This window comes from Musca autumnalis, unplaced genomic scaffold, assembly GCF_047663935.1.
Source record: "Musca autumnalis isolate F117 unplaced genomic scaffold, ASM4766393v1 scaffold_3, whole genome shotgun sequence".
Classification (NCBI taxonomy): Eukaryota; Metazoa; Arthropoda; class Insecta; order Diptera; family Muscidae; genus Musca; species Musca autumnalis.
In genome coordinates this window covers 133,000,380-133,019,030 of record NW_027411866.1, presented here as the reverse complement: position 1 = coordinate 133,019,030, position 18,651 = coordinate 133,000,380, and the positions used below count along the sequence as shown (strand labels likewise).

Sequence of the window (18,651 nt, the reverse complement as noted above, 5' to 3'; positions counted from 1 at the left end):
TATTTGCCATTTAAAGTTCATTGGTGTTACAACACTTCTTCAACAAAAAAGTCAACATAGGTCCATGTTTAGGTATAGCCCTCATATAAACCTACCTCCTATCCATAATGTGACATTTGAGATTCCCTGTAGTCACGAAACTTCTCCACTAACAATTTTAAACATAGGTCCATGTTTTGGAATAGCCCCTACATAACCGTACCTCCCGATTTACAATATTTTGAGGGTTTTAGCTACAATTTTTAACCGAACCGAGCTGAAATTCGACATTGGAGGTTCTTAGGAGTCAAAACACTTCTCCACAAAACAATATCAACATAGGTCCATGTTTAGTAGGTATACACCCCATATAACGGTACCTTCCGATTTTTAGTATTTTAAGGATTTTAGCTACAATTTTTTACCGAACTGGCTTTAATTTGACACATGAGGTTCTTAGGGGTCACAACACTTCTGCACCAAAAACTGTCGACATAGGTCCATGTTTAGGCATTTAGAGGGTTTTAGCTATATTTTTTGACTGAGTTGCCCGTAACTTGACATTTGAGGTTCACCGCAGTTGAGAAACTTTTCCACCAAAAATGTTCAACATAGGTCCACCTTTAAGTATAGCCCCCACATAACGATACCTGCCGATTTTCGGTATTTTGAAGGTTTTATCTACATTTTTTGATTGAGGGTTTTAGCTACATTTTTTACTAAACTACTCGTAATTTGACAATTGAGGTTCCCTGCAGTCACGAAACTTCTACACAAAAAATTGCCAACATATGTAGGCCTATGTTTTGGAATAGTCCCCATATAACCGTACATCCCAATTTTCGGCATTTTGAGGGTTTTGACTATAAATGGCCCGTAACCTGGCAATTGAGGTTTCCCGCAGTCACGAAACTTCTCCATCAAAAATTGTCAGCATATGTCCATGATTTAGTATTGACCCCATATAACGGTACCTACCGATTTGTGGTATTTTTAGAGTTTTAGCTACATTTTCTGACTGACATTTGATATTCCCTGCAGTCACGAAACTTCTCCACCAAAAATTTTCGACATAGGTCGATGTTTCTTTGTAGCACCCATACAACGGAACCTCCCGATTTTAGGAAATTTCAGTATTTTATCTACATTTTTTGATCGAACTATCTGTAATTTGACATGGTTTGTTTATTTGTGTTTGGCCTTTTTTAAAAGATTGAAACATATAAAAAAAACATCCATATTTTGATGCAAAATATGAAAAATCTCAAAATTTTAATTTTGACATTGAATTTCCCTGTAGCTACTAGACCGATGTATCGGAAAGCTGCTTGTCTTATATGATATTGTAGGAGCAGAATATTTTGCTCTTAGAATATGATTGCTTCTAAAATATCTCTTCTCTGCGTGTATCCGTTCCAAGGTTACAGAATTTTGACCAGAAAGAAACGATTTTGAACCACTGTGCGCCACCATAGTTACATTCGTAGAACTATGTATTATTGATACGAAACTTTATTTTAACTTATGTAATCTAACATCAGGTTAAGGTAATCTTCCTTGAAAATCACATTAAATTCTTCTGTCTTTCGTTCCCCTAAGAATGATTGAATTGTATTTGGAATATGTTCAATACTTACATCACTCATATCGCCCACATCGAGATTTTTACTGTCAACCATACTGCCATTGGAGTCGCCCGGTCCCAGGGCTCCTGGGGGACCGGCGCTCACTGGCGTCCACGGTGAGGTTATTGTGCCAGGGCCGACTATGCCGTCTGTAATAAAGGAGAAAAAAATAAAAATATATTAAAATTTAATTCTGTCAACAATTAAAAATGCAAAAACATCACAGCATAATAAAATTATTTCAACATCACAGTAATTCACTATACTCCAAATTTGACATTGATTTACAAACTATGCAACAGAGTATGGTTGCAGCAGTAGTACTTATGTGTCACACTGCAAACACACAAAAAAGAAAAAGAATGTTGCTGATGGAAAAACATAAACCGCAAATATGTGGAGAATGTTGAATGAAACAAATCACAAACTACTATTTGGTAAAATTTATAATCCTGTAAAATGCCACATACATTGCCAGGCGAATATCACATGCATCCTTCCATTCATTCATCTGCATCCTTCCTCTGACATTGTGGGAGTTATTTGCATATATGCATATCAAACCATAAAAAAGAAACAGAGTGGAGAAGAAGGAAGTATGGAAGAGCAAGTGTATCCTGTTTATTATTTTATTTGCTGGAAACAACATTGTGTGTAAAAGCATAAAAACGAGCTGACATTTAATATGTAACTGACGGACTGACTAACTGACTGGGCAGATGCACTTCCCTGTGTGAATTAACGAGCGAAGGGGTTAGTTCTGAATTTTTGGGAAAATATCTACAAAATTTCCATGAATATGTTGCCATACCTCATATATGAGGGAAAAGTACTTAAAAATTGACATCAACAGGCATCAAAGTGGACATTTCTATCATTGATGTTTTATGGATATCCTCTGTAAAAAAGGACGAAATAATGCATGCGGCAACAGAGATTTTATAGTTCCCTTTAACTCATATATGTACATAGACGTAGGTAATATTTCTCACATTGAAATGAAGATGTTTTGTTATTTATGCTTTAATTTATTTTCTATCCCCCCAAAACTAAATCCCTACAACGCCACTGCTCGGTATATAAAATGCACATCTCTGTGCATTTCATGATTGAGTTTGGTGAGCCCATGTTTTTTTGTGTGTTTGTGTAATATCGTCTGTCCTCCATAAAAGCGTGACAACAACCAGAACTGGGGACCACAGCATAAACACGCCGAAACCTATGTGTTTTTCGTGGTTTTGTCATGTCGCAATATACATATGTAGAGGTTTGCACACACAAATAAGAATAAACACTCACACACACATATAAATAAAGGATGCACTTTTTTGACAATATATTTTCCACAACCAAGAGGTGGAGGAGCAGGGAACAGAAGATGTATGCAGACCAACAGCAACAGAGATTGAAACTCAACACACACATATGTATGCACCAATGAACAATGAGGTATACGGCAAAGAGCTATCAAATTGCAACTAATTTAAACCACAGTTTTGTTGTCGGTATTTTTGTTGCTGTTTTTTGTCTCGGTGGGTGCAATTTATCCGAAAAAAAAACAAAAAACGCGGTATCATTTTAAAATACCGTGATTACAACATTTATCACTGAAGTGATAGATGGTACTTTAAAGCAGATATGTACATACAAATGCACCCACAATATTCAAATCCAACTTGCTGTTGGCCTATGAGACCATGGTGCAGAGTTGTTGTATGTGACATAGGGAAAGGTATTTTTTTTTAAATGGAGAACAAAACACAATTTATGGTATTATTTAATTTTGTTATTAGGGCCATTTCCCCAAAGAGAAGGGAAATTTCGATTGAATTACATTGTTGCAAATATCATGGAGGGAGATTACTCTTAATAAACTTATGTCGCATAGGGTTTAAATCACGACTTCTAGTCATAATGACTTGGTTGTCGGGATGACTTCGACATCATAATAACTTGAACGACATGATGACCTAAACGTCATAATCACATGGACGTCAGTGGACGTCATAATGACTTCAACGTCATAATGACATGGGAGTCGCAATGACTTGGACATCAGAATGACTTGGTATTGGAATTGATTTGAATGTCATAATGACTTCAATGTCATATTTCTTCGATGTACAAATTATTTAAACGTCATTATTACTTCACCGTCATAATGACTTCAAAGTCATAATGACTTCATCGTTATAATGACTTCAAAGTCATAACGACTTCAACGTTATGATGACTTTAAAGTCATAATGAATTCAATGTCATAATGATTTTAACGTTATAATAACAGCTTTACAGTTGTATTGACTTTAATGTCGTAATAATTTAAACGTCAACATGACTTAAGCGTCGTAATGACTTTAACGTCTTTATGACTTTTAAGTCATAACTTCAACATCGTAAGGACTTGGCAGTTATAATGACTTGTAAGTCATAATGATTTGGTAGTTATAATGACTTTTAAGTCACAATAACTTTTAAGTCACAATGACGTGGAAGTCGAAATGACTTGAAAGTCATAATGACTTGGAAGTGATAATGATTTGGAAGTCATAATGACTTGGAAGTCATAATGACTTGAAAGTCATAATGACTTAGAAGTCATATTTACTTGGAAGTCATAATGACTTGGAAGTCATAATGACTTGGAAGTCATAATGACATGGAAGTCATAATGACTTGGAAGGCATAATGACTTGGTACCCATAATGACTTCGAAATCATAATGACTTGGAAGTCGAAATGACTTGGCGGTCATAATGATCTGAAGTCATAATGACGTGAGATTCATAAGGACATGAGATTCATAATGCCTTCAGATTTATAATGATTTGAGATTCATAATGACTACAGATTCATAATGACTTGCGTATCATAATGACTTGCGACTCTTAATAACTTGAGTGTTACTATGTCTTAGACATCAAAATTACGTGGGAGACATAACGACTTTTGAGTCATAATCGATTGAGATTCGAATCGTTATGAGTTGGAAGACATAATGCAGGAAAGTTATAATGATTTGGGAGTCGTAAGGATTTTGGAAATCATAATGACTTGAACGTCATAATGACTTGGAAGTCGTAATGACTTGGAAGTCATAATGACTTTGAAGTTTTAATGACCTGGAAATTATAATGACTTGGAAGTCATAATGACATGGGATTCCTGATGACTTGAGATTCATAATGACTTGGGAATTATACTGTCTTCCGAGTCATAATGACTTAAGATTCATAATGACTTGGGAATTATAATGACTTCAGAGGGACAGTTCAGAAGTCCCGTTATATGGGTTTCACTTGGAAGGAAACCCTTAAAAGAGTTGTTATCTTTTAATGAATCTTAGAGGACCCTCTAATCACATGGAAATTTATATTGACTTTAGGTAAAATTGACTCCTAGCTTAATTGAATCTCTGTAAAATTGATACCTATTCAAGGTGACTCCTCGTCAAATGGACTCCTAGTTGACCTCTAGTCACATTGACATCTAGTCATCACACTGACTCCTAGTCTAACTGAATCTCAGTAAAATTGACAACTCTTTTAATTGACTCTTCGTTAAATTGACTCCAAGTCAAACTGACTCCAATTCAAATAGACTCCAAGCAAAATTGACTCCGAGTCAAATTGACTCCTAGTCAAATGAACTACCAGTCAAATTGACTCCTAGTCAAATTGACTCCTAGTCAAATTGACTCCTAGTCAAATTGACTCCTAGTCAAATTGACTCCTAGTCAAATTGATTCCTAGTCAAATTGACTCCTAGTCAAATTGACTCCTAGTCAAATGAACTACCAGTCAAATTGACTCCTAGTCAAAAGGACTCCTAGCCAAATTCACTACTAATCAAATAGACCTACTGCCAAATTGAATCTCAATAAAATTGACTCCTAGTCAAAATGACTTCTAGTCAAATTGACTTCTAGTCAAATTGACTCTTAGTCAAATTGACTCAAAGTAAAATTGACTCTTAGTCAAATTGACTCAAAGTAAAATTGACTCTTAATCAAATTGACTCTTAGTCAAATTGACGCAAAGTCAAATTGACTCAAAGTCAAATTGACTCCAAGTCAAATTGACTCCTAGTCAAATTGACTCCAAGTCAAATTGACTCCTAGTCAAATTGACTCCTAGTCAAATTGACTCCTAGCCAAATTGACTCCTAGTAAAATTGACTCCTAGTCAAAAGGACTTCTAATCAAATTGACTACTAATCAAATTGCCAAATTGAATCTCAGTAAAAATTTACAACTTTTCAAACTGACTCCTCGTCAAATGGACAACTAGTCAAACTAATTTAGTAACAATTTGACTAGACATACATGGAAGTTTATATTGAATTCTATTAAAAATTACTAGAAATAAGTGGAAATTAAAATTGACATTTTTTAAAATTGACTCATAGCAAAATGAATGAATGTATATTCATGATTATCATGATCTGGACAAAATTTAGAGTATTAAATCTATGTTAGAGTCTTTAATAATAAAACTTGTCATCAAAATTAGTATTCAGTATATTAAAATTCATAAGACTTGAGACGAGAAACCAAAATGAATTGCATTCAAGCTCCCCTCTAAAATTGATTAAAATTAATTCCATGGCACGTCTCTGTGATCCTTGATTGATGTAGTTCACTCAAAAGGCAATTACAATACAAGGAAACTGGAAGTGTGTGTGGGTGTGAATGACCCATCATTTTATATCTAGATATTAGTTACAGCAAGTGTCACACTTCTTCCCCCCGCTCGAAAGGCAACGATTTCATTTTCACATTACCAGCTAGCCCGCCAGACAGACACCCACTCACATCGATGTGCATGAACTGCAACCCTCCGTGTGACACATTTGTCATTCCTCTGTGTTTCCTCGTATATATTTTCATTCGTTTCGCATTTGATTTGATTTATTATTTGAGTGTTTTTTTGTTTTCAATTTTTATTAAATGCCTTCTAAACAGAATAATTGTTATTTGGCATTTGTGTCAGTTGAGTACATTTTAATTTTATGATAGCGCCTCGCGCCACTGTCGACTCGACTGTTAAACGAGATGTATAATTAAATCCTAAAAATTGATAAAAGTGGTTGTTGGTTGGTTGGTGTGCAAATATAATCAAAAGGACACTTTTTCACACATATGTTTGTACATATATGTACGTGCGGCCTCACATACTTGACTACACTTTATTAGTTTTTGTCCTAAATGTCATTTTGAAACGATTATTTATCACTCTTCTAATGCCACATATTTCAGATTTTTACTTTGTGTTTGAATTGTTGGTTGGTTGTTCGTTCGGTTTAATGTTTTGGTGGCTTATTGGTTTTTCGCGAGAGCATAAATCCGTTTTAATTTACACTCTATTAATTTTGTGGTTGCAGTTTTTTTTGATTATAGATGTTGTAAATTAAATTTTATTTGGTTGACAAAATTTAAAAGAGGATGGCATAAATGAAATTTTCAAGGATTAATGGAAATCTGAATTAGTTGTCGGGATTTAAAAACAGAAACAAATGATAATCTGCCCAAAATTAATATTCAGATTTGAAATCACTAAGATGCTATTATAAATTGGAGCCGTATTCCAATTGTTAATTCCAGACCACACCAAAACAAATTCTTGGAATATTAGTCAGCTTTTTGTGACGTAGTTTGAACACTTTAACAATATACATATGTACATATGTTAATTATTAAATGTTTTTTCTTTAGGTTTGTTAACAATAAACTATTTGTCTTATAAAATCTGGGTAGGGCCTAAATATGTTACTCTATTTCTGAATTTTTTCTATTTTAAATTATCTATTTTTTCTTGAAATATTCACATCACGTTTCCCATCAAATGAGCGGGTTATAAACTTGAAAATTATGAATACACCGAAAAACTCTACAACAATAAAAAATGAAATACAATTTGAGGCCTACCATACATTTCAAATAATGTGGTCACATCTAATATATGTTTTCTGAATTCATTAAGTAGAATGAGGAGGGAAGCGTTTTCCATATAATTTTTTTTAAAAGGTATTCAATATTTATAATATAATTTTATTTAATAAATTCGAAGAAAATTTTTAACATTTAATAACTAGACTTGAAAAAGTTTATATTTAGTATAATTTGACTTTCTTTAGTCATAGTTTTCGAAGGATTTTTATGTTTAAATTAACGATGGAAAGTCCAGGAGTTATCTTAATCTCTCCTTCATTTGAAGTAGACACTGACCCCCCCGTGGTGTCACCTGGGGCACCCCTAAGATGTGCCGAGCGTTCGCACAAAAGAACGAATCCACCCATATAAAAATATCCTACTGTAAAAAAAAAACAATGGGAAAGAAAACAAACGCCTCTGTAAAAAAACAATGGGAAAGAAAACAAACGCCTCTAAAGTTGACAACCCCCCTCAAATGTTTAAAGGACCATCTGCGAATGTGCACCTGGAAATTTCCACTCTTTATAGGGTAGGTGCATTTTACACCCTGGGAGATATACTTGCGAAGTAAGAGGCCGATATACCTGCCATACAGAGAATACGTTGGATGAACAAAGGCGTCACGAGACCACCTAAAGATAAAGCATTGTATTATAGCTACCATCACCAGAGCTTCGATTTGCTGGATTTTACTCGATAGTGGGAGTACTCGAAGGGTGTGAGAAGAAGTTTTATGTGGCAGCGCTTTCAAGTACTCCTTGTGGAAAAATAAGAATACGAGTTAAAATGTACAAAATATGGTAAGAGTTTACTGTAAGAATGAAATCGAATTGAAAAATAAATTAATTTTTTTTTCAGATTTGTGTGTCCCTGTGTGTAGTAGCTTTCTTGGTATAAATTGTACAACGTATTTGTTTTAATTGAGAAAATACCCACACTTAAAAATAAAACAACGCCATGACAAAAACGAAAAAAGTACTCGGCAAGAGTAGAATTTGCTCGATTTCGAGCGTATTTTACTCCCACTCTCTACTCGAATTCGAGTCAGCAGTGCGGAGCTCTGACAACGAGTTTGGTTGCGGATCCATCAGTGGTTTAAACATCTAGTCTTCAGTTTCACCACGGCCAATGAAAGACTTGCTACAATTCGTATGAAATCTAGATTCTCCAACATAAATCTCTTCCTAAGGCAAGGAAGAGCAGACCCAAAATATATTTTACGAGAGCTATGAAAAACATATCGCGCATTTACTCAAAGAGTTGCATAACCCAAAAATGCATTTTCTGAGTTAGAAATTTCTATTTTTTCTACGTCTTCTATTTTATCTTGTGCCAAATTTTCATCTTGATACCTCTTAAACTCAATGAGTTACAGCTTATTTACTACGAGTTTGGCATAATTCAACAAAAATGTTTTTTTTTTTTAATTAATTTCTCGTTGGAATCGAGCTTAATGACCAATGATGCAAGTGAAAAAGGAAAGCTGAAGATGCGAACCCACACAACCACCACTATGTGACATGCATTCGCCTTTGGCTGAGGCTCTTCAGACATATCGGCTGTGTAGTTACTTCTCTGTCGTCGAACTTTTCTTCTATCAAATGCAATTTTTGTTTTTTTATTTTTTTTGAGTTTATGAATCACTTAAACACTTCAAATCATGTTTGATCTTGCACATACATTAAGCGGTGAAATCTGGCTAACTGTTTACAAAATATGGTCAAAGTAGTTATTTTGGTTTTTGTGTAATAATCTTTTTAAATTGGGGAAATCAAATTAAAACGCATTTTTCTCGAAACTGGATTTCTTGAGATGTATGGCTCTTCAAGCAAATGAGCGATATATTCGACGTCCTTCTTTTCTAGGCGATTTTAATGCCATTGGAAAGAAGAATATCTTTGGTACAACAGAGGGGAAATTCACCATCTACAGTGTAAAGTCTACACTAAAAATCTGACAATGAAATGAGGCTGATAAACTTCGCAGTGGTATTTAGCAGCACCAGATTTAAGCATCTCGACATTTATAAGGGCAACAGGCTGTCACCAAATCAAAAAAAAAAAAAGACAAAACAAATTGATCACGTTGTGATATTCATCGAACGTACAAGATGTACGATCGTTTCTAGGACCAATCATTGACTTGGTCCACTACCCTGTTGAAGCATAGGTATGCAGCCGATTAAACGTAGAAAATAAAGTACGAACAGACACAACATGGCAGTTAAACATTGGAAAGCTGCATCACAGCAACGCGTACGGCTCGAGAGATATATCGAAAGAAAAAGTGCAAAATGGAAAAGCGGCAGTGTGAAAAATCAAGACGTACAGAATCTAGAATGACGTCCTAAAATTCTACTAAAGTGCGAAACATCAAATTGTTGGCTTTGATACTGGCACATCTTCGTGTAGAGACGAGCCACATAATCTGGTAACTGAACCCCGATAGCGTGTTTAGGTTATGTAAATAAAAAATTTCAAAACTGTTAGTATTCAATTCGAACGAAGATCACTATTATGATTCCAGAACATGCCAAAAACATGATTCCGAACTAGAGTGACAAAAAAAAAAAGAACAAATCTTCTTTTTAGAAGCCCTACCCCCTACCCAAAAAGGGTATGTTTTGGATCAAATGGAAAAGATCCAAAAACCTAAGCTTTTTGGATCAAATGCCAATCGGTTAACCTTAACCCGTATAAATCTAGCGATCTTCGTTTCCAAAGTAATTTGTATGGGGCCAAAGGTGCTTTTTCACGAAAATTCTCTAAAGTCCGTTACGGCCCAATCGATGAAAAAAACTTTACTTTTGTGGCTAAAAACTACAAAAATGTATGTCGATCGGTTAACAATAACCCGTGCCACCTGACCTATCTTTATTTCCATAGTACTTTGTATCGAGGCCAAAGGAGAATTTTCAGAAAATCGTTCGATGTGGCTAAAAAACGAATCCTTCAAAAATTGATGTCATTACACATGGTGGCTGTAGGGAATTTTTACAGCATTCGGGACATTTTCTCAGGAAGTATGGACATGCCCCAGAAAAAAAGCGATTCGAAATCGGGTCTTAAATTGCACTTTTTTGAAATTTTATTTAGATTTCGTGTGAGAGGTAACCGAAGTAGTGAATTGATATAGTCCATATGGAAAGTTGATCTATATTCAGATAACAAATCATGAGGGCCAAATTTTGGGCCGAATCGGTTGATCCGTTATCGTGCGCAACAGCCACACTGACAGGCGAACGGAATGGCTAAATCGACTCCAAAGTGTCTGAAACGGATTTCGGACTAGCATGCGTAAGGTCTAAGACCATTATATCTATCCTAAAGGCTGAGGTATAAATAGTTCGGCTTATAAGACAAATGTTTTCAAGAGAGGGTGCGTGTGTATGTGTAAGTAGGTACCTGCAAACCATAACTTTAGCTTCACATCATAACTGTTGCGGAATCTATAAAGTTTTTTCTATTCAATGAAAATTTAAAGTGTTTCCTAAAATCATTTCGTTATAGCATATGCACGCAAGTATTGATATAGGGTCGAAAGATCTGCGGATCAATCTCAGTTGGCGACGAATATCGGCGTTGAATGAACTTCGATAGAGAGAACAGGTGAAAGATGATGTCGAAGAACGAATTATACCCCAAAGGTTTGAAGATATTGCAAGAGATCGGGAAAGGTGGAAAGTTCGACTTATGGGACAAATGTTATGTGGCCAAGCAGAGACACCTAAGTAAGTAAGTAATTGGTGTAAGGCATCATAGGGTCCCAGACCAACTATAGTCTTTGCTTACCTGTTTAAAGAATTTATGTAAATACAAAGTAAATGGGTTTCAAAATCAAATGCGCAAATGTTCTGTGTATGGTCTTCTATGTCAGTTATTAAGTATCCTTCTATTTATAGTATTGAGATTAAATATTGCTGCATTGTTCAATACCGTGCCATGTTATAAACAGTTGATCCTAAGTATGTGGATTTATAGATCATAATCGATAATATAACCAATCAATAGCAGAAACAACAATATTCCCGACAAAAAAATCCTTTTACTTCATTAAGTTCACTACCCACCTCCCCAGTTTTCTTATTTCCCCAATTGACTTTATTATCAATCACATAAATCTCGTATCTTTCCACCTTCTACATTGTAATATATCAACAAACCCGTTTTTCATGGCACTAGTAGTAGCTTCCACAAAATTTATGTGCAAAGAATATAAATTTGGATTATTAAAAACAATTTTTGCATAAATAAAGAACGCAAGCAAAAAAAACAGCTGGCGCCAAAACCAAGCAAAACCAAAACAAGCAGCCTAGTTCTGGTCTTATGACCGACCATATACGACGTGTACATAAGTGGACAGACTTTGAACCTCTCTAAGCAACACACTTGAGTATTTGAAGGCATAGCAGCAGCATATAAATAAGTACGTCAAGAAATAAAGTCAAAAAATCTAATAGAAAACAAAAATTAAACGTGCCACAAAAAGAGAGTATTTTCTAAAACATTGTAAAGTGCGTAGCTGTGTGTGGGGTTCGAGGATGGATGGATGGCTGGAGTGACTGACTGGACTGGACTGATGACTAAATATTAAACATGTAATGCCAACAAAACAGAAACCAAAGCCTTTAAGGAGTAATAGCAGCAAATATCATAAAATCTACGTATAATTTATTCATAAGGCCAACTTAATGCTGTTTTGTTGGCAGTGCTACTGTTGTGGCTTCTTTAAAAAGAAAACTTTTTTCTCCTCACTTTATGACAAAAAATACTTCTTCTTTTTCTATGTGTACGATATGTGTGCCATGTTGCATATACAATGTGGGGGATTGTTTTTCTTGCCACATCGCCAACAACAACAAAGTCATTGTGTTTTGTGTGTGTGTGGACTTGAATATTATTGCGTTGTGCTAAGTACTTTATTGCTATTGTCGTTCTTGTTGTTGTTATTTCGGTTTTTTCTCCTTTTCAATAACTTTCAACAATGTTGCCCGTAGTGCTGTTGCTGCTGTTTCCCCCCAAAAAATACGAGACAACAAAATTAACACAACGCCATACATCATTGTCACACATTTGCTGACACCGGTTATGGTTGAACGAACGACCGAACGAACGAACATCATGTACCACCAACCTCATAACAAAACCAAGCCAGACATTATTTTACGATTTTTTGGCGGTTATTAGAAAATTAAATGGTAAATGAGAGAAACGTTTTCCACATACACTAGTTGTATCATGTGTAAACACTTGGGGATATTTTGCACATCTGTAGAAATCGGTGAATAAGGTGTAGAATAAGGACACCTTAGAAAGCTATTTTGGGACATCCTTTCCCTAATCATTTAAACCATGACGGCAAAAACCTTTGAAATTATTTTGGAATGCAATCAGATGTGAGCCCCGAGTTAAGACATTGATTTTTTTCAACTTATGCACCATTAGCAACTGTGCTTCTATAGAACCTTTCTGAAAAAACGTTGCTTCTATGGACCCTTTCTAAAAGAAAAGAAAGAAATGGTGCTTCTATAGACCCTTTTTTAAAGAAATGGTGCTTCTATAGACCCTTTCTGAAAGAAAGGGTGCTTCTATAGACCCTTTCTGAAAGAAAGGGTGCTTCTATAGACCCTTTCTGAAAGAAAGAGTGCTTCTATAGACCCTTTCTGAAAGAAAGAGTGCCTCAATACACGCAGAGAAAAAAATATGTTTGATCCAACAATATTCCAAGAGCAAAATATGTATTGTTAACATATTGTTGGATTCCTCATGTAGTATTGTAAATCCAAAAATAGTTTGTGTCAACTGAACAATATTTCTCTCTTTTCTTCGAAAATTTGTTTCTCTTCTCTCGCTATTCGATGCCGTGTTGAAAAAACAATTTTGGTGAGTTGTGGTGTGTTTGTATGACATGCTGCCTTTACCTTTGTTTTTGTGTGTATGTAGTACTTGTGAGACTCTTGTTTTTATTTGTTTCTGTTTTGTTTCATTCTTCTTTCCTTTTCATGTTTGTTATGGTGTTTAATTATTTCTTATGTTGTGGTGGGTTCTTGTGGCTTTTTGTTTGTCTTTGTTGTCAGCCAATGCAGCAAACCATGTATTGTGTTCATCAATGATTGCAATATTATAAGCGACATTTATATCCAAGTTATGCGAAAAGTGTATATGAGAAGTATATGCACTCAAATCAAAAATTTCTGAGCTGGCTTTCTGTATTGACAATACTTTTTGTAAACAAAATTAGATTATGATAGTTCCTACAATCGGTATTGTTAACGATTTTAACAATATTGCGGAAATTCGAAAGTTGTTTTTGTTTTCTATGTTTGGAACAAAAGATGGTATTTTTGGATTTGGATTACAATGTTTGAACAAAACAAATTCATTTTTGGAAGCAAAACATATATTTTTGTTCCAACAAAAGCGAAAAATATTTTTTCTGTGCGTGTAGACCCTTTCTCAAAGAAAGGGTGCTTCTATAGACCCTTTCTCAAAGAAAGGGTGCTTCTATAGACCCTTTCTCAAAGAAAGGGTGCTTCTATAGACCCTTTCTCAAAGAAAGGGTGCTTCTATAGACCCTTTCTCAAAGAAAGGGTGCTTCTATAGACCCTTTCTCAAAGAAAGGGTGCTTCTATAGACCCTTTCTCAAAGAAAGGGTGCTTCTATAGACCCTTTCTCAAAGAAAGGGTGCTTCTATAGACCCTTTCTCAAAGAAAGGGTGCTTCTATAGACCCTTTCTCAAAGAAAGGGTGCTTCTATAGACCCTTTCTCAAAGAAAGGGTGCTTCTATAGACCCTTTCTCAAAGAAAGGGTGCCTCTATAGACCCTTTCTCAAAGAAAAGGTGCTTCTATAGACCCTTTCTCAAAGAAAGGGTGCTTCTATAGACCCTTTCTCAAAGAAAGGGTGCTTCTATAGACCCTTTCTCAAAGAAAGGGTGCTTCTATAGACCCTTTCTCAAAGAAAGGGTGCTTCTATAAACCCTTTATCAAAGAAAGGGTGCTTCTATAGACCCTTTCTCAAAGAAAGGGTGCTTCTATAGACCTTTTCTCAAAGAAAGGGCGCTTCTATAGACCCTTTCTCAAAGAAAGGGTGCTTCTATAGACCCTTTCTCAAAGAAAGGGTGCTTCTATAGACCCTTTCTCAAAGAAAGGGTGCTTCTATAGACCCTTTCTCAAAGAAAGGGTGCTTCTATAGACCCTTTCTCAAAGAAATGGTGCTTCTATAGACCCTTTCTCAAAGAAAGTGTGCTTCTATAGACCCTTTCTCAAAGAAAGGGTGCTTCCATAGACCCTTTCTCAAAGAAAGGGTGCTTCTATAGACCCTTTCTGAAAGAATAGATGCTTCTATCGACCCTTTCTGAAATAAAGGGTACTTCTATAGACCCTTTTTCAAAGAAAGGGTGCTTCCATCGACCCTTTCTGAAAGAATAGATGCTTCTATCGACCCTTTCTGAAATAAAGGGTACTTCTATAGACCCTTTTTCAAAGAAAGGGTGCTTCCATCGACCCTTTCTGAAAGAATAGGTGCTTCTATCGACCCTTTCTTAAAGAAAGGGTGCTTCCTTTTTGAAAAAAGGGTGCTTCTATAGACCCTTTCTCAAAGAAAGGGTGCTTCTATAGACCCTTTCTCAAAGAAAGGGTGCCTCTATAGACCCTTTCTCAAAGAAAGGGTGCTTCTATAGACCCTTTCTCAAAGAAAGGGTGCTTCTATAGACCCTTTCTCAAAGAAAGGGTGCTTCTATAGACCTTTTCTCAAAGAAAGGGTGCTTCTATAGACCCTTTCTCAAAGAAAGGGTGCTTCTACAGACCCTTTCTCAAAGAAAGGGTGCTTCTATAGACCCTTTCTCAAAGAAAGTGTGCTTCTATAGACCCTTTCTCAAAGAAAGGGTGCTTCTATAGACCCTTTCTCAAAGAAAGGGTGCTTCTATAGACCCTTTCTCAAAGAAAGGGTGCTTCTATAGACCCTTTCTCAAAGAAATGGTGCTTCTATAGACCCTTTCTCAAAGAAAGGGTGCTTCTATAGACCCTTTCTCAAAGAAAGGGTGCTTCTATAGACCCTTTCTCAAAGAAAGGGTGCTTCTATAGACCCTTTCTCAAAGAAAGGGTGCTTCTATAGACCCTTTATCAAAGAAAGGGTGCTTCTATAGACCCTTTCTCAAAGAAAGGGTGCTTCTATAGACCCTTTCTCAAAGAAAGGGTGCTTCTATAGACCCTTTCTCAAAGAAAGGGTGCTTCTATAGACCCTTTCTCAAAGAAAGGGTGCTTCTATAGACCCTTTCTCAAAGAAAGGGTGCTTCTATAGGCCCTTTCTCAAAGAAAGGGTGCTTCTATAGACCCTTTCTCAAAGAAAGGGTGCTTCTATAGACCCTTTCTCAAAAAAAGGGTGCTTCTATAGACCCTTTCTCAAAGAAAGGGTGCTTCTATAGACCCTTTCTCAAAGAAAGGGTGCTTCTATAGACCCTTTCTCAAAGAAAGGGTGCTTCTATAGACCCTTTCTCAAAGAAAGGGTGCTTCTATAGACCCTTTCTCAAAGAAAGGGTGCTTCTATAGACCCTTTCTCAAAGAAAGGGTGCTTCTATAGACCCTTTCTCAAAGAAAGGGTGCTTCTATAGACCCTTTCTCAAAGAAAGGGTGCTTCTATAGATCCTTTCTCAAAGAAAGGGTACTTCTATAGAAAGGGTGCTCCTATAGACCCTTTCTCAAAGAAAGGGTGCTTCTATAGACCCTTTCTCAAAGAAAGGGTGCTTCTATAGACCCTTTCTCAAAGAAAGGGTGCTTCTATAGACCCTTTCTCAAAGAAAGGGTGCTTCTATAGACCCTTTCAAAGAAAGGCTGCTTGTATAGACCCTTTCACAAAGAAAGGGTGCTTCTATAGACCCTTTCTCAAAGAAAGGGTGCTTCTATAGACCCTTTCTCAAAGAAAGGGTGCTTCTATAGACCCTTTCTCAAAGAAAGGGTGCTTGTATAGACCCTTTCTCAAAGAAAGGGTGCTTCTATAGACCCTTTCTCAAAGAAAGGGTGCTTGTATAGACCCTTTCTCAAAGAAAGGGTGCTTCTATAGACCCTTTCTCAAAGAAAGGGTGCTTCTATAGACCCTTTCTCAAAGAAAGGGTGCTTCTATAGACCCTTTATCAAAGAAAGGGTGCTTCTTTAAACCCTTTCTCAAAGAAAGGGTGCTTCTTTAAACCCTTTCTCAAAGAAAGGGTGCTTCTTTAAACCCTTTCTCAAAGAAAGGGTGCTTCTTTAAACCCTTTCTCAAAGAAAATGTTGTTTTTTAGAAACTTTCTGAAAGAAAGGGTTCTTCTATAGACCCTTCTGAAAGAAAGGGTGCTTCTATAGACCCTTCTGAAAGAAAGGGTGCTTCTATAGACCCTTCTGAAAGAAAGGGTGCTTCTATAGACCCTTCTGAAAGAAAGGGTGCTTCTATAGACATTTTCTGAAAGAAAAGGTGCTTCTATAGACCCCTTCTGAAAGAAAGGGTGCTTCTATAGACATTTTCTGAAAGAAAAAGTGCTTCTATAGACATTTTCTGAAAGAAAAAGTGCTTCTATAGACATTTTCTGAAAGAAAGGGTGCTTATATAGACCCTTTCTCAAGGAAAGGGTGCTTCTATAGACCCTTTCTCAAGGAAAGTGTGCTTCTATAGACCCTTTCTCAAGGAAAGGGTGCTTCTATAGACCTTTTCTCAAGGAAAGGGCGCTTCTATAGACCCTTTCTCAAGGAAAGGGTGCTTCTATAGACCCTTTCTCAAGGAAGTGGTGCTTCTATAGACCCTTTCTCAAGGAAAGGGTGCTTCTATAGACCCTTTCTCAAGGAAAGGGTGCTTCTATAGACCCTTTCTCAAGGAAAGGGTGCTTCTATAGACCCTTTCTCAAGGAAAGGGTGCTTCTATAGACCCTTTCTCAAGGAAAGGGTGCTTCTATAGACCCTTTCTCAAGGAAAGAGTGCTTCTATAGACCCTTTCTCATGGAAAGGGTGCTTCTATAGACCCTTTCTCAAGGAAAGGTTGCTTCTATAGACCCTTTCTCAAGGAAAGTGTGCTACTATAGACCCTTTCTCAAGGAAAGGGTGCTTCTATAGACCCTTTATGAAAGAAAGGGTGCCTCTATAGACCATTTCTGGTAGAAAGGGTGCCTCTATAGACCATTTCTGATAGAAAGGGTTATTCTGTTGTCCGTTTCGGAAAGAAATGGCTCTTCTGTAGACCCTCTTTGAAAGAAAGGGCTCTTCTGTAGACCCTTTTTGAAAGAAAGGGCTCTTCTGTAGACCCTTTTTGAAAGAAAGGGCTCTTCTGTAAACCCTTTTTGAAAGAAAGGGCTCTTCTGTAGACCCTTTTTGTAAGAAAGGGTTCTTCTAGGTCCACCGCTCCTGTTATCGTTTTTTTTTTTTTGTGCAGCCGTATGCTGACTTTATGTCTTTGTGGTCAAATCTAGCTGATATTTTGTTAACCTATATACTGTTGTATTATTTTACACTCAGCTCTGCCTCTCTCCCAACCCACACCAATTTAAATAAGGTAATAATAACAAGTTTTATTTTACCTTAACAGTCTCAGACAATCCCTTGGAGCTGGCTTGTCTTAATGAATATGGCAAGTCAGAACTACGTAATTCTCAACTAGAAAAATCCAACAAAATAGCAAAGAAACAGTTAACAAAACTAAGATTGATTTTTTGGAACGTTTATGGAATTTAAAACACACAAAAACAGGTGAATGACAATGACAACAACAACAACAACAGCGGGAACGGCATTTACAACAAGAATACCTGATTGAATGAACAAACGTCCAGAGCGTTCGTTCATTGATTTAACTAACAAGACAGAAGATAGTCAAAACAACAAACAGCGCTTTTAAAAGGGAATACAACAACAAATGCGGCTATTGTTGTTGTGGTTTTTAAATAAAGTTGTATTAGCCAGACCCTACCTACTATAACATTGCTAGCTAACTGGTTGACTGCCAGTCTGACTGACTGATGCGTTACATTTGAGGAATTTCAAAAATTTCAAATGTTTTTCTCCACATCCCCCTCTCTTCCCCTTAAGTTTCTGTTTTCTGATGATGAGAAAATACCCAAAACAAAACAGCTATGGAATAATAATTAGAATAAATGAA

The 18,651-nt window shown here is 36.3% G+C and overlaps 1 protein-coding gene across 9 annotated transcripts in view; it reads right to left on the bottom strand.

The window, feature by feature from the left end:
• Window positions 1-18,651, bottom strand: part of sd (TEA domain transcription factor 1 homolog scalloped) — a 610,455-nt gene that overhangs the window by 72,565 nt on the left and 519,239 nt on the right. For all 9 annotated transcript variants that reach the window (XM_073974451.1, XM_073974457.1, XM_073974449.1 and 6 more), the window contains one exon: window positions 1,617-1,753. In XM_073974451.1, the coding sequence (XP_073830552.1) occupies window positions 1,617-1,753 (137 nt within the window). The remainder of the gene's footprint in view (window positions 1-1,616; window positions 1,754-18,651) is intronic.